This window comes from Necator americanus, chromosome V, assembly GCF_031761385.1.
Source record: "Necator americanus strain Aroian chromosome V, whole genome shotgun sequence".
Lineage (NCBI taxonomy): Eukaryota > Metazoa > Nematoda > Chromadorea > Rhabditida > Ancylostomatidae > Necator > Necator americanus.
Window position 1 is genome coordinate 29,566,312 of NC_087375.1, and position 16,449 is coordinate 29,582,760.

Consider the following 16,449-nt stretch of genomic DNA (forward strand, 5'->3'; position numbering starts at 1 on the left):
GGGGGTGATTCCGCCCATTTCTTTCTAATTGCCGTAAACAACGGCTCGGAAGGCTGGCACGCTCCAGTCGAACTCCTTGTGGAAAATAGTGCGCCAGAGCGCCTGAAACCGTATCTTCCTGGCCGTTTTTTACGGCAATTATTAAGAAATGGACGGAATCACCCCCCTCTCCATAGTCTCCCATCCCGTATACGAATATTCCACCTGAAATCTGCACCACCTCAGATTCGTGGGGTGATGCCTTTAAATGTTATCTTCACTGGCAGCACAAATTCTCTTCGATTCGAACGCTACGTTCTCTACCTTTTTTTTGCAAATTTGGGACGAACAACAGCACAAAAACTTGATTTGGTATGTTCTTCAGTCCAATCTTCTGCTTTACCGCATTGTCGAACAATCTATTCCTTAGATGTTCATTGTCTGTTGGACAACTTGTTTCGAACCATCTGCTTTCTGATGTTAGTTGAGGTCGCATGAGGCAAAGTCGCATTTCAGCGCTAATCTCTTTGAAATGAAAGGAAACAAAGGTGTGAGCTTTTTCACCCCCGGAGTAACGAAGTCTCCTCATGTGTCGCTTCCATTTTCCGCTGATGGAATATCCATTATTTCTTGCTGTGTTAGCAACTCATACCGAAGATTATTTCCCCTTCAAGATCACATGAGCGTGCTTCAGAATTAGTTCTAAAAATACCACAACACGAAATTGGCCACGTTGTGGCTTTTTTTGGGACAGCATAGAGTTAAGCTTATGAATATGAGCGTGGCCACGCTCAATTCCCCTTAATCGTTCTGAAAAACGGCGTGAGAAGCGGACTTAGTTCCGTCAGAACGCTCCAGTCCTGTGCTCGCAGCGCGTCTACGAGCGAGCGGTCGAAAATCAATGAAGTATTTTCAGCAACCTCTTTCACGTAAAACCAATGAATTGGCCGTTGAGGAAACCGGAGTGTGTGTACAACGGTGCGACGTTCCTGTTCCTAGGTGCCTCGCAGGAGCAAACATCGTTTTCTAAGGACGATTAAGGGGAATTGAGCGAGGTCATGCGATACTCGTAATCTTCATTCTGAACGCTATGTTTGCCCTCAGAAACTCAAACATCGCCAGTTTCGTGGTACGCTGCCTTCACACATCCTGGACAAGACGGCTTGTTTCACTGATCTGTGGTGTACAGATGTGATTTGTACTAAGACAGTGCTAAACACGTTGGCTTTACGGTTTCCGTTAATTCCGAATACACTACTAGATGGTTAAATTTTGGGTCTACGAAGGCCAACAAACGTAATCAGATGTTTTTTGGGTAGTACTGGTCCACTGTAGTTTAAATATCGGTCAACAAGATCCAAAAACACATCCATTTCGGATTTTGTAGACGTTATTATGCAGCAGTCATCAGTATAGCGGCAATCCAGAAGTGGTGGACGTACTAACGCAGCCGCTTTTACATTACTTACAAAATAAACAGCTACTAGAGTAAGCAGCATTGTACATTAGCCGTTGACCCATACCAAACCCTTGTACCTGTAAAAAATATCTTCCGGACCACTTAAACGCATTGTAACTCAAACATTCTTTAAACATTGTTATCGTACATTATGTAGTGGGCGTAACTTCAATGCTCCCACAAAACACAAATAGGGAATGGCCATTTAAGAATTCTAATAAAGCTTGTAGTGGGTGAGTGTGGCGCAGTCGGTTAAAGGTCCGTTGTAGTTACAGGGGTCGAGGGTTCGAAACCGCCCTCGTGCAAACCAAGCCTTTCATCTCTCCAGGGTCGATAAATTGGTACCAGACTTGGCTGGGAGGATAAAAACACTGACTTGATCCTCGGCTGGCCCCTGCAAGTCATTGTCTGGACCAACACGAGTTCCAAAACCTTAACGACCACGAAATTGCAGTGAAATGCGTAAGGTAAAAGCATCCTAAGTGGATCGACACGCCGGAGACTTTATCCTTTTTTTAAATAAAGCTCGCAAGGCTTCGTTATTCTGCTCTTAATCTATAGAGAACTCACATATCGAAACGACTTTATCATACAACCTTTTCCAACCGTAAAATAAAGCAGATTTTCCAAGAAATGTTTAGTTTTTATTAAATGTAACGCACGTTTGGTAATAGCTGATCTACAATTTTAGCGAGGAACCACGAAATGCGGACTTTCTTCACAGATTGATCTGATTTTGTAGATGTCTGAAGAAGTTGATGATTACACGTCGTTCGGAGACAAATTGTGGGCTTCACAAAGCCATAAAGCACCAAAAATTCTGGATTTTCTGATTCTTTGGGAGTATGACAAGTCTACTATCAACATCTGCTCTTTTTCCAATTTTTACCCAAACATCTTTTGGTCCTTTCTACTCTAGCGAAAAATTTTTAGTGACACTTGCATAAACTGTAATATTTGCCATTTGTGTTTCCCTAATTTCGCGATCCAGCGATTCCGAGAAGAACACAAATTCTTCATCTTTATTGCTAAGCTGCAATATATACTTTTCCTATTTTTCTGTGGTCCGAAATCATCTGGAGAACCCTTTCCAGATTATTTGCGGATAGGGAATTCTATAAATCTGCCTGAGGACGTAATTTTCCCCGGAAATTTTACTAGCTTCTTACTGTTTCTCTCACATTTAAAACATTCGAACACGAAAGTATCCATTTTCTTCTTTCTTTCGCTTTATTTTTCCCTAGGTTTCTAAAATACTCTGGAGTATTATGAAATGCATGCTTACCTTCTAAAGATTTTTTTTATTTGCTTGGCACTTAAAACTACCGCGAAAAGACAATTTTTGCAGAAATCGACTTTGACCACATGGTTACAGTCGAGCTGACGATAATTTAACCTAGTACGGTAGAATAAGCATGTGGCTAATTTTCCACAGAAAACCAATTAGACATTATCTCATTTTATTGTTTCCAGTTGAGCACTAAAAACTGGAAAAACGTAGACTATTTCGCGCTAAAATTAGCTCTGTTCGTTCATGCGGCATCAATAAACACTTCACTTTCTCCTGGTCACTCCATTATATCAACAATTAGAGGTATCAAGTCTTCCCGTCCCAGTGTTCGATCGCCTTTTAGCCGTGCTGTTAGGAATTTTCCACATCAGTTTAGGAAAAAAAACATCCAGAACAAATCAGTTTTAAAAAAGATCTTTTTCTATTGATAGTTTCCATCAGCTTTCTTTTTCAATCGTAAAATTAACGAGAATTTTTTTCAAGTGAAATAATCAAACGGATCGCAGATGTTTGCAAATAGATTCTGTTCGTATTTTTATCTTCGCAATAATACTTTTTGCTTAGTTTATTTAATTCATGAGCTCATCTTCGAATGCATGAGGAAATTGGAGGCGTATCTCGTGGAGAATCTATTAATTTCTATTCGAAGTAGTAACCTTAAAGGAGAGTTCTCTTTTAGCTTCAACCTATACTTCTTCGGAAAAATTGGAAAAATGACATGAGTGCGTTAGTAATTCTGGTGAAACGAGTTTCGATATTCGTGGATTTTGTGATACTTACAGCTGAATAATTATTGTTTTCCGTAAGGAAAGGAACCTACGTTTTAGAACCTTGACGTGAGCTGCAAAAAGAGTATTGACAAAAGAGGAAACATTTCTTTGATGACAATGCAATTTCCATTTGGACTTCTCGTACATGTTTATATGCGGCATGTTATATCATATTGTATTTATATATATCTTACATAATACTATTTACAATTTACTTCTTCAAGATAACGATCTGATCCTACTCCTTCCGATTTTCTGTTAGTTTGCCATCTGCAGGTTTGCGATTCCTTAACTGCATAGTTAAGAGGAAGCCCCGTCTCCATTCCATAGAGTGGAATGGAGACGGGGCTTCCTTCTGAAGTAGTGCATAACAGGGTTTCAAATCATTCACATGCAAATGCACTCTAAGTCATTATCATGCGGTAGACCCCTTAAAACCCAAAGATTTTGGTATTTGGAAATTTACACAGCAGCAATGGTTTCATCTGATGCCCAAGGGCTCATTGACTCCAAGAATCAGCTAACCACATCGCTCAGTCTAATGGGAACCATTACGAAGACATGCGGGTATGCAAGACTCGGTCAGTGTAGTGAAGAAACCGCCTGCGAATCTAAGGAAACAGCCAGCCCGCAATCGTGTCGTTTTGTGAAGCACCAATTTCATCGTTTATCCTCGCAGAAAGCAAGGGTACTGCATGATATCGGCTGTCCGCCTGTCAGATATGTGCGGCAGAGCACATTGACGAAACAGGACGAGAACTATGTACCCAGGTCATGGAAATCCTAGATCGACACTCAAAATCACAACCATAACCCACTTTAGGTGTATTTATGTTTTCTTGTTATGCCAACGAGGTTTAGGTGAAACTTTTTTATTGGCCTGACGTTTCGACAAACTCGTCTTTTTCAAAGGCCTGAAGATGGTTTGAGGTCTTTGATACCATATATGTCCCATCAAAGTCTTCTATCCTCGGTAAGCCTCTATATTGTTCCAAGTATACCACGCAAGACCTTAAAAGGAAAACATCTGACCAGTTTCACCGATAAGCGGGGTTGGTAAACCACCGCGTTCTTAAAGATTGTCACCAAGGCGAATGAGAAAATGAAAGTGAAACTGGTCAGTTGTTTTCCTTTTAAGGTCTTGCGTGGTGTACTTAAAACAATATCGAGGCTTGGCGAGGAGGGAGGAGGAGTTTGATGGGATATGCATGGTATCAGAGACCTCGAACCATTTTCAGGCCTTTGAAAAAGACGAGCTTGTCGAAACGTCAGGCCAATAAAAAAGTTTCACCTAAACCTCGTTGGCATAACAAGAAAACATAAATACACTTCCAAATGCTGAGGTTTCAAGAAGAGAGGCTTGGAAATTGTTGGACAGCATACCCATTTAGGTGATTATCGCAAACACTGTCATGAATTGTCTTTCAAGATAGTAGTCACGATTTTGTCAATATTATGGCTTTACGGCTATCAAGATGAGCGCATTCTTTTCTGCTCTTCTATCGTTGTCTTTGAACAATCAAGCAATCTGTTTGTTAAAGCATAGAGAAGTAGAGGAGTATCTGAGTAAGTAGATTACCCGGGTCTTTGCCTTTCCGGACTCTAAAGAAGGCGACGACCGAAGCCAGAATAGTGATCGGTAACATTTTTGGCCGTCTGGTCAAAAAAAGTAGTACACTATGCGAATACAGTCTTGAAGTTTACATAAAGAGAAAAGTGCACCTATTCGGAATGTGTACTTATTTCCTGAACTCAGAGAACTTAGAATTTCTGAATACATCACGATATAGGGTATTTAGTTTAAACTTAATTTGATTTGTATTACAAACAAAAATTCGGAGCAACGAGATCCACGTGAGTTCGCATTCAGAAGGATATTTCGCAGTCAAATTTTATTCTTGATCAAATAATTCTAGCTAGATTATCTTCGTGGGATGAAAAGTAATCCAGTTTGTGAACGAAATATTTGGTTTGAAAAAAAAAACTAGAAAAAAGTCTAGAGGATATGTAGAAAATGTTCATTTTGGTGCGCGCGCTTATATGAATTACGATTAACAATACTTTTATTAAGTCATGGAAGTGCGTGAAAAGAGGATACCGGCAGATTTTCAAGCATGCCCCGATCATGGGTCGGCAGAGCAATTAGGGATGGTGCGTATCCTAAGGAGATTCACTTTCGTTGCCACCTAAATAGCGGACTCCGCTCATCTACCGCTAATCATGCGCTGCATCACCGGTTAGAATATAATTTACGAGCCAACAAATTGTGTTGGAGAACATGACACATCCACTGGAGTTTTGTGATGTGAGATTGGCTCAAATTTGTAACCGTACCAGAAGCAGGAGAAATACTAGAGAAAGATGTATCTAATCGCTTCAAACTTCGTCTAAGAAAATTTTCGTTAAATACGGAATAGAGGAGCTTCAAAAAGTAAAAGGAATGAGATCCTCTAAATTCCTGTAATTATTCTGTGAGTTCCTAACATTTTCATAGCTTAATTTATTTCCGGACAGAAGGGTGTTCTGCATCTCTGACCTCTTCGAACTTACAGGAAGGAAAAGAGTTTATTTTTCTAATATTTCTAAATTTTCTGAATGTAATATCCAGGCAAAACTCGCTCCCGTTCTCTTATTAGAATACAACACAAAATGGCATGTATTTTTAACTATATTGCACTTTAAAGGCAGCTTGTCATGAATCTGAGGTGGTGCGGATTTTAGGTGGAGTATTCGTATACAGGATCGTAGATTATGGAGAGGGGGGTGATTCCGTCCATTTCTTCCTAATTGCCGCAAAAAACGGCCCCGAAGATACCGCTTTGAGCGTTCCGGCGCGCTATTTTCTACATCGAATTCGACTGGAGCGCGCCAGCTGTGGGCACACGCCGCATCTTCCGGGCCGTTTTTTGCGGCAGTTAGGAAGAAATGGACGGAATCATCATTCTCTCAATAATCTACGATCCCGTATACGAATGCTCCATCGGAAATTCGTACCACTCCAGATTCGTGGGGTGATGCCTTTTCGTCATTCGGTAATTTCGACAACTCACACCACTCTTCTTTTAATGTTTCCTTATAAATGCATAGTTCACTGCGTCTTTATGGCCAGAAGGACAGAAAGGAAAAGAAGGAAGAGGGTTGTTTGGGTCTCCATGAACGACTGAAGCGTGACCTCGTCGAAGTAGGTTCCCGTATCCCACGACATATCTACTGGACACGTAATGTTTCGGAGGCATTCGCGAAGAATCCGCCGGGACCCTCTTTACCGTAGTCATGGTTAGCAAAAGATCAAAGGATTATTTTGTGGTATCTTCTTCACCTCCTATTTCATTAATTCACCATTCGAATATTTTTTTTCTGGAATGAAAAAAAGCAATGCCAATTTTCTTCAGGAAAAGGGAAAGACTAATATCCCCTTTTCCTGAAGAAAATTCTGCCTAATTCTTGATGAAATGCAAAAGATGCTAATTCTATGGCCTTATAGAAAAAGTCTCGGTTCTTCTTTAATTAGACTGTTTTGTGGTTTTCCCTGTCTCATCCTCGTTTATAAATCAAAAGAATGATGGTTCGAGTCTTCCGGCGTTAGAACTTCTGCACTTTCTCATAATGTGGGAAAAGGAGGCGGTCGTATAGTTTGGCAGAGAGCTAAGTGCACATCCACTCATTCTCACTGAAATCATTTAACTGATATTGTCGTTCTAGAAATTGCTCCGCAATATCCGGACAGTGCTCTTTAAAGCAGCACTTCATTCACCGGGGAGTTTTTTCTCACATGCTGTGATCGGACCATGCGTTCCTATCATCCAGAAATATCTTAGTGCTCCTTTACCTTCGTGTATCAGGAACGCATGATCGGAAGTCATGCGGAAGTTGTAAATTTACTGGTAACTGGTCCGATAGGCCCTCATATTTTAGATCCAAAAAAACCTCTGCTTAGGGAGGTTTCTGAGATATACCGACAAAACATTTCTCTTCCCAAGGAATCTGCTTTTTGTGTTCGGTGATTGAGGATTTCAAAGCGGACCCTCGAAGCAAACACTTCCTCTCTTTTAGCGCTTTTTAATAATCCTTCAATTTTAGTGCTTGCTCTGAAAAGGAAAAGTTACAAAGCCAAAAGTGATTTTTTTTCTATTTTAACGTATTTATAGGGTTATATATATATATATATATATATATATATATGTGACTACTTTATATTGTATAAGTGATAACAACGAGAAAATGGAAAAGAAAATATTCTGTAAAACTTTGGCTCCCGCTCATGCAACTTTACACGGTTGAACCTTCACTTTCGGCGTTTTCAAAGTTCGCCACCAAATTTTTGAAGCATAACAAAATTTTGATACTTGCGTATTTTTCAAAACAAAGGGAGTACAGTAAACCATACCAGGCAATCAGAATGTAGCCAGAATATAACACTTAAACCTACCACACTTTCTTGAATTTACTGTTTTCTGGTCTGTTTTCAGGAATTATTTTTTCTGGACCAATAACTATTAAAACTCCAAAAATTGAAGATTATCATCTTGTGCTTAATACTGTGGATCTTCTATGATGGAATGAAAACATTTTGCTAACGCTTGTGTTGGGTATTGTTTCACATTCACGACTCACTGAGAGATTTTCTCAGTGTCCCCAGACATTCACGAATTACTTTCCACTTCATGAGTTACCCTCTGTTTCACCGCTCTGCTGAGAAAAAAAAGAACTTCAGCGAACTTTGATGGACAATCAACAGAAAAGCGTTGAAATTGGGTTTTGACACAAAGGAACTGCTCTCCGACAGCTTGTTCCGATGAAGTTCTAAAATTGGTTCTACCGTAGGAAAAATTCACATTCAAATTGCGAAAAATTAGCAATTTCCTACATCTACGCAGAAGAAATCATTGCTTTGACGTTTCATGAACCTCATCAAGAGAAATTTGTGACAATAAAAGCTGAACGAACGTTCTCTGAGAAAGGCCAAAAATTCTGCGCCGTTTTCCCAAGTACTCCCGAAACTTTCTTAAAACACTTTTCTTTTAATCATTCCGTCCTCTAGGTACTTTGTAAAACTTTAGGAGTTGGAAGGAACTTGGAGAAAAAGATGGAAGAGGGACATTTTGCAGCATCGCAGTGATTGTTTCGAGAACATAAAGAAAAAACTAAGACGAACAAAACAACTTCTCGGTAAACAAAGAGTCCCGTGTGGTTAAGGAAAAGGAAAAGTTACAGGAAAAGCAGGAAAATAGTAAACCGAAGAATTGAAATTATTCGGTTCCCTATTTTCCTGCTTTTTGTAATCTATTTGATTTCTATGTATGGATCTCCCTCACTAGAGGGATCACAGCCGGTTAGTCGCGAGGCTACGTGGCGCGTCCCCAGGTGGCGGATAGGGGGCTAACCGCGGACCAAAAGCGACCTTGTGCTTGCCCAGAGACGCAGGTGGATTCAGGGGATGGACTCCCTGCTTCTGCTGTGCCAGGACTGACTCGTAAAATCATTGTATTTCGCACGTCGGTCCGGCCAAAAGCCTGCAATCAATTGACTGGGAGGTGCAAGGGAGGCGGTTTGGAGTCGCCTCCAACAAATAAGCTCCACATGTCCACTCTGGGAGAACGGAAGTTCTCCCAAAAACCCATGGGACTAGAGGCTTGCAACCTGCCCGTGGGTTTTAAATTTCATGCAAAAAACAGTAATAGAAAAGAGTCTCCTGACTCCGGTAGAAAGCCTGGTACGGTAGCGCCAGGTAGGACGGGGTTGCAGGAGTCATGTAGGCTACCGAAACGGAAAAGGACTAGGATGACGATCTGTACTTATAACGCACGCACGCTTGCATCGGAAGCGGCCATCGAAGATCTAATGGTGCAAGCCAAGAAGATCAAGTACGACGTCATCGGACTGACCGAGACGAGACGACGTCACTCTCTCAACGCTGTATTTGAAACTGGAGAAGAACTGTTCTTAGGAACATGCGACAGTAGAGGTGTTGGTGGAGTTGGCGTCCTCGTCAACACGAGTATGGCACAGAACATCGACTCTTTCGAACAACTCACGACCCGAATCGGACGTCTGCGGATGAGAAGATGTGGTCCCACACCGGCTTTGACTATCTTCGTCGCTTACGCTCCAACATCAAGCTACGAAGAAGAAGAAGTCGAAGCTTTCTATATGGACCTGGAGAAGTTCTACCGAGAAGATCATGCCTTTTACAAGGTCATAATTGGCGACTTCAACGCCAAAGTTGGCCCAAGAAGAATGCCGGAGGAACTTCACATCGGGACCCACGGCCTACAATGGAATGACCGGGGAGAGGCTTTCCGAGTTCATCATGACGACTAAGACCATCCATGGGAACTCGCAATTCCAGAAGCCCTCCTTTCTACGCTGGACGTGGGAGTCACCCGGTGGAGGGTACCGTAATGAGATAGACCACATCATCGTCAATAAAAGGTTCTGCCTGACGGATGTCGCTGTTGTACCAAAGTTCTATACGGGATCGGACCATCGCCTCCTCCGAGGAAGATTTTCTTTCACGCGGAGAGCAGAGAAAGCCGCCAAGTTCAGCAAGAGAAATCCCAGAACTACCATCAACTGGGATCTCTTCGCTACGTTAGCCGGCTTTTGGGAAGATTCCGCAATGGACAACATCGACGAGGAATACGACCGGCTTGTCAAACACCTTCATGACTGCGCGAAGAAGGCTGAGAGTATTAAAACAACCAAGAGACGCCTGTCTCTTGAAACTCTTGAGCTGATACGCCAGCGTGGAGCAGCACGAGCCGCAGGGAACCAAGAGCTTACGTCCGAGCTCGCAAGGCTTTGCAGAGAGGCGATAAAGAAAGACCTTAAAGAGAGAAGAGCAGAAGTGCTGGCTGAAGCAGCAGAGGCGGGAAAAAGCATCCGCTATGCCCGCCGAGACTTCGCCAGTCGCAAGACAAGGATGACAGCTCTCCGGAACCCGAAGGGAACAACCATTGCATCGAGAAGGGGAATGGAGAAAATCATCTACGACTTCTACTCTGATCTCTTCGACAGCCGTGCCCACTTGCCTCCTCACCATCTGAGGGAAGATGGACATGTCATTCCAGCGGTTCTCCCGTCCGAAATACGACATGCTATCATGTCGGTGAGAAATCGTACAGCAGCCGGTCCCGACAGAATAAAACCAGAACACCTGAAGAACCTTCCGCCAGTACTCATCAACACCCTGGCGAGGATCTTCACACGTTACCTGTCGGAATGCAAGGTCCCTAAACAGTGGAAGACCAGCAAGACCGTGTTGCTGTATAAAAAGGGAGATCCACATGACATCGGCAACTATCGCCCAATCTGCTTACTGTCCGTCATCTACAAGCTCTTCACAAGAGTGATCCTTAATAGGATTGAAAAGGTCTTGGATGAAGGACAACCATGCGAGCAAGCAGGGTTTCGAAAAGGATTCAGCACGATCGACCATATTCACACTGTTTCGAGACTCATCGAGGTATCACGAGAGTACAAGATGCCGCTCTGTCTCACTTTCATCGACTTGAAGAAGGCCTTTGACTCAGTTGAGACGGAAGCGGTCGTGGAAGCCTTGGACAACCAAGGCGTTCCCACTCAGTACATAAAGGTGCTTCGAGAGTTGTACAGTAACTTCACGACCGGAATCTCGCCATTCTACAAGAATATCATCATTGTCGTGAAGAGGGGGGTTCGACAGGGTGATACAATCTCACCCAAAATATTCACAGCCACCCTCGAGAACGCAATGCGAAAGTTGGAATGGGACGACATGGGAGTGAAGATCGATGGTCGGCAGCTACACCATTTGCGCTTTGCTGATGACATCGTACTGATAACACCTAGCATCAGCCAAGCGGAACGAATGCTGACCGAATTCGCCGAAACATGTGGATGCATCGGTCTTGAGCTGAATCTTCAAAAGACGATGTTCATGCGAAACGGATGGATCTCGGATGCCCCATTCACGCTCAACGGAACGAACATATCCGAATGCACCAGCTACGTCTATCTGGGTCGGGAATTGAACATGATGAACGACCTGGCCCCCGAGCTGGGCAGGAGGAGAAGAGCGGCTTGGGGAGCGTACAAGAGCATCGAGGACGTAGTGAAGAAGACCAAGAACACCCGGCTCCGTGCTCACCTCTTCAACACCACCGTACTTCCTGCTTTGACTTATGCCTCAGAAACCTGGGCACTTCGCAAGCAGGAAGAAAACGCGGTGAGCGTCATTGAACGCGCAATTGAGAGAGTGATGCTAGGAGTATCCCGTTTCAAGCAAGTGAGAGACGGGATTCGAAGTTCTCTCCTACGTCAGCGATCGAAGATCAGAGACGCCGCCGCGTTTGCCAAGGAAAGTAAAATAAGGTGGGCCGGACACGTGATGCGCTTTAACGACAACCGTTGGACCAGAGCCGTGAGCGACTGGATTCCCCGCGATATTAAGCGCAATACAGGAAGACCGCCGACCCGATGGTCAGATTTCTTCACGAAGTCCTTCAAAGAAAATTACGATGCTCTTCGTGTCCCACGCGAAAGGAGGAACCACTGGGCTACTCTGGCACGCGACCGGGACAAATGGAAGAATTACTGGCGCCCGCTCGACCGGTTCGAAGACCAACGGGAGTCAAGGTGATCAAGGTGATCAAGGTATGGGAAACTCGGCTGAAGGATTCACTGCATAACAGATTACAAGAATTTACCTTTAGCAATACTTACTCATTCACATATTTTTGAGAGTTTTTCCGACTTTGACTTGTAATTGTGAGACGGAAATAAAACTTTAAAAATTCTATTTCTGTATTAATTTAATATGTAGCTTCTTACAGTTACAGTACAATTGTAGAGCAGATACATACTTTCCTATTTCAAGTCAAAACTAAATAGAAAAAAATTCTGCACATTTTGGTCGTGCATCCTTGAAAGGAACACCTGCTGCAGATTTTCCTCATATTCTTAAAACAGCTCTGTTACTGCATGTCCAAAAACCTCCTTGAATCTCTGCACATTTTCATTATCCAGGATCAACAACGATCATACGCAAAAATCCTCCAGAAAATTATAAACTAAGATTAAATAAACAAATAAATAAGCACCGCCCATTACAATAATTGAAAAACAATCTCGATAGTTTGTTTTAATTGAAATATGGCAAAACAGGAACAGCTAAGCTGCCGATTTCAATTTAGATCTGATACTAATGGTTTTGCGGATTTCCACTATTTATTCGTGGAGCGTAGGGCGAACTTAGATCCACAATCTAAAGATTTAAATAGTGATTACATCAAGTTTGCTACGAAATTCATTTCAATTAGAAGATACGTGGGAAGATTTCCTCGTCAGACGTCTAACAAACAAAGAGCCCATAGGTTGACGCTCTGCTTCTCTTCTCGTGATTTTTCAATTCATTTTTATTCTTGTGTGTGGTTTGTGGATAAAATAACTGGTGTACCTTTCTGAATGGGCTGAGCGTAGTCTTGTATCCGGAAATCCTTAGAGGAAATTAGTGGATTCTTAACGAATCTACTGAGGTGAGCTATGGAAAGGAAAACTGAAAAGATATTTCGAGATATTATTTACCTATAGCTATCTGTAGCTTTCCATTCCTTCTTCCACAGACCAGTAGACTAGTAAATACTGTAGAGTCATACTGTAGAGAAAATTTACCAGTAATGATTTGAAAATAACCCTGTCCAATACAGAATCTAAGCGTATAAGTTTTAAGATGCTATGAGTAAGTTTTGAGGCAAATAACTAATTACTACTCGAATGTATGAGCAAATTACTAGATTGATAATGGGATGATGACATGTTTACATATCGGGAGGATCTGCATGCATCGCCAGTTACACTCACTTCTGCTCGTGTGCAGTGAAGCGTATTTTTGCGTCATCAGCATTGATGTCGCACTTTCTTGTTTCCTCTTCCAAAAAAAAAAATTCTCTACAAGGTCGATATTCTTTCCTTTATCTTTTTTCTTATTCCATATAATGAAATGATGGAAATACATCCACTTTACAAGAGTGTAAAGGACAAATGCTAAGGAGCTTAGGGCTAAGGCCGATCAATCCAGGCCTATCAATCCTTATGCGGATGCGCTCCAGCTTCAATTCGGAATTATTTGATTTCTATAACCATGTATGTAGTCTTGCAATGACTTACGAGGGCGCACCGATTTGTCAAATCAGTGTTATCGCCCTCCCACATAAGTTTGATAACAATTTATCGACTCCGGAGTGATGAAAGGCTTGGTGAGTACTAAGGCGGAATCGAACCATAGACCATGTGGTTACAGCGGAACCACTAACCGACTACGCTACATGACGAGAAGTAATAGAAAATCTTCTCACTGAAAACTTTTACCTGCTACTCTCACCCCTTATAGCACATACAGTAGAACATACAGTGTAACACCTTTATACGTGATTTACCCACTATCGTGATAAAATGCTGATTTCATTGTCCCCGTGAATTTTTGCGCTTTAAAGGCACCACCGCACGAATCTGGAGTGGTACGGATTTCAGGTGGAGTATTCGTACACGATATCGTAGATTATGGAGAAGAGGGTGATTCCGTCCATTTCTTCTTAATTGCCGTAAAAAACGGACCGGAAGATGCGGCGCCTGCACATGGCTGGCGCACTCCAATCGAACTCGATGTAGAAAATAGCGCGCCGGAACGCTCAAAGCGGTATCTTCGAGGCCGTTTTTTACGGCAATTAGGAAGAAATGGACGGAGTCACCCTTCTCTCCATAATCTACGATCCCGTGTACGAATACTCCACTTGAAATCCGTACCACCTCAGATTCGTGGGGTGATGCCTTTAGGCATGTGTAAGAAAGATGGGGAGGGTATAACACATACAATATCATGCGCATCGGACCGACTAGAAAATTAACTAAGCACTTTTTTGACGCAGCTTTCACATCTGGAAAAATACACAATGAATTCTTATTCTCTCCTTAAAAAATCATCGATCTCCTAAAATTAAAGCTCCATTATTTTGAAAATAAAGTGGTTGAGATTGTGATGGACGGATATGTGATAAGAAGAAAATTTAAGCCCTGATTCAAGGATCTGATCATTTGTTCGGTATTTCTTTTAATCTGAAGGAGAAATCGGAAACAGTCCGCCAATATTTCTTTGAGATTAACAGCTTCCTGTCTTATTCAGTGGATGGATAGAGTTGACATGAGTACACATTTTATTGAATTCTCGTTCTTCCAGGAGGAGGGGGCGCATTATGTACGGTCCTACGCGCCTCCGCCAATATGATATATGCAAAAAAGTGTATGCTAGAAGGCTCGGAGTACTTTTTAACATAGAAGAAGATGCCAAGGCATCTGATGGCGCCTAAACTTGTCTTCCTGCTGCGGACCCATTCTTTAGTGGGACCTGAATTAGCCACATGCTAACTATGCTGCTCGGTGATACTGTTGTTCATACTAGTCATATTCTTCTCATCTTTCTCGTCTCATATTCAACCCTTATGCATCCATTACTACTCAGCAATCTGCGTAGCACTGCACTGTTGCCTGGGCTGGGCAAATTTGGACCCTTCTCTGGTTGAAGGGCCTCAACCGAGAATAAGCGAAGAAGCTCCATGTCCTTGCTTGCTAAACAGCAGTTGACTTAATTTTTAGTGCCGAGGTTCCACGTCTTCTCGGGCTGTGGTCATTTGGGACCCTAAGTTGATGATTTGTTAATTCCGATTATTCCGTGACATTTTTGTAGTAATCTTGCTCAAATACGCTACGATATATGCAGCAAAATTGGATCCGTTCATAGTCCCCAACTGGCCTCAGTCCTCAGCACGTTCTTCAGCAAGCACCCGATAAATAATTTGACGTTGCAAAATTCCATAGCTCGGAATCCATAGTTGTATGGACATCTGCTTTTCCCCTCATGACTAAATCACTGGCTTAAAATGGATTGTCAAATAGTGTCCAGCAAGGAAATCCACATCTGTTCAGTTACTCCGAGAACACATTAAGTTAGCTCTTAGCTTTGATTCTGTTCGTTCAGGATTTCTCTCTTTCACGTAGTTCCTTCCTCATATTCTACTTAGGATAATTAGAATATGCCAACATTTGTCTCAATGGTTTTAGCTTATTAAGCGTAGTCGGTAAGAGATTCGGCTCTCCTGGAAGAGCGGTGGCTCGGAATCACCGTAACCCCAACCAGGCCCTTTATAGGCGTAATGTATAGGCCCTATAAATGATTCTGAACTGGAGTCGCATCCCCAAAAGGGATTGATTGATCACCACCGTGCACTTTACCCTTCTGTGTTTTAAAAGCATCTCCTTACGAATCTTACGTGGATTTCCGATGGGGAAACTTCCGTTGGGGAAACTCTATACGGAGTCGTACATTGCGGAATCAGGGGTGGTTTCGCTCATCTCTCCCTAATCGTACTAAAAAAATGGGTTGAAAGAGTTCTTTCACGACGATTTTCATCGCCTGATCCAGCTGCGCAGCGGCGAAATCGGGAGTTCTCCTCCACGCCTATTCAAGTGGTACATAGGTGCTGAGGGGAGCATTCTAACGTTCCTTGTAGGAATTAAGACGATTCCCACGCCGTTTTCTAGGACGATCAAGGAGAGGTGAGCGGAACCGCCCTTGATCTCCCAATCCACAACTCCATCTCTAGCTTTTGCCTCTCTAGCCTCATGGATTCCCTCACAACGTCAGATTCGTGGTAAAATGCCTTTAACTAGTAGTATGTGTGGAATTTCTGGTATCAGAGTCTGCCCGCAACCTTTACCTTCTCATTGTCTTTGAAAAATTCGTTGTAATCTATTAGAGTGAATTTCTTTTTAGTTTTCACTATGAGACTCATTTTTAATGGGTCCTTAGACTCTGGCCAGTGTTCTTCGAGCAATTTATTGATTGAAATGAAATAGTTGACGGGATGAATGATATTATCAGTTCTACAAAGGCGAAACCCAGTATAACCACTATTTTT

The 16,449-nt window shown here is 42.4% G+C and overlaps 3 protein-coding genes across 5 annotated transcripts; all 3 read left to right on the top strand.

The window, feature by feature from the left end:
* Positions 1–3,974: 3,974 nt before the first annotated feature.
* RB195_015606 (uncharacterized protein) lies at positions 3,975–4,779 on the top strand (the record flags this gene model as incomplete). 2 transcript variants are annotated; one of them, XM_064206396.1, is made up of 2 exons in its annotated part: positions 3,975–4,066; positions 4,638–4,779. In XM_064206396.1, the coding sequence occupies 2 exons, from the start codon at positions 3,975–3,977 to the stop codon at positions 4,777–4,779; spliced, it is 234 nt and encodes a 77-aa protein (XP_064062276.1). The 2 variants fall into 2 exon arrangements, with proteins under 2 accessions (XP_064062276.1, XP_064062277.1); XM_064206395.1 differs by lacking the exon at positions 4,638–4,779 and having other exon boundaries at positions 3,975–4,286.
* Positions 4,780–9,079: 4,300 nt separating this feature from the next.
* RB195_015607 (uncharacterized protein) lies at positions 9,080–9,820 on the top strand (the record flags this gene model as incomplete). 2 transcript variants are annotated; one of them, XM_064206398.1, is made up of 1 exon in its annotated part: positions 9,080–9,820. In XM_064206398.1, one exon carries the CDS (start codon positions 9,080–9,082, stop codon positions 9,818–9,820), a length of 741 nt encoding a protein of 246 aa, XP_064062278.1. The 2 variants fall into 2 exon arrangements, with proteins under 2 accessions (XP_064062278.1, XP_064062279.1); XM_064206397.1 differs by having other exon boundaries at positions 9,281–9,820.
* Positions 9,821–10,118: 298 nt separating this feature from the next.
* RB195_015608 (uncharacterized protein) lies at positions 10,119–12,119 on the top strand (the record flags this gene model as incomplete). The annotated part of the gene is made up of 1 exon (XM_064206399.1): positions 10,119–12,119. One exon carries the CDS (start codon positions 10,119–10,121, stop codon positions 12,117–12,119), a length of 2,001 nt encoding a protein of 666 aa, XP_064062280.1.
* Between the last annotated feature and the right edge of the window lie 4,330 nt (positions 12,120–16,449).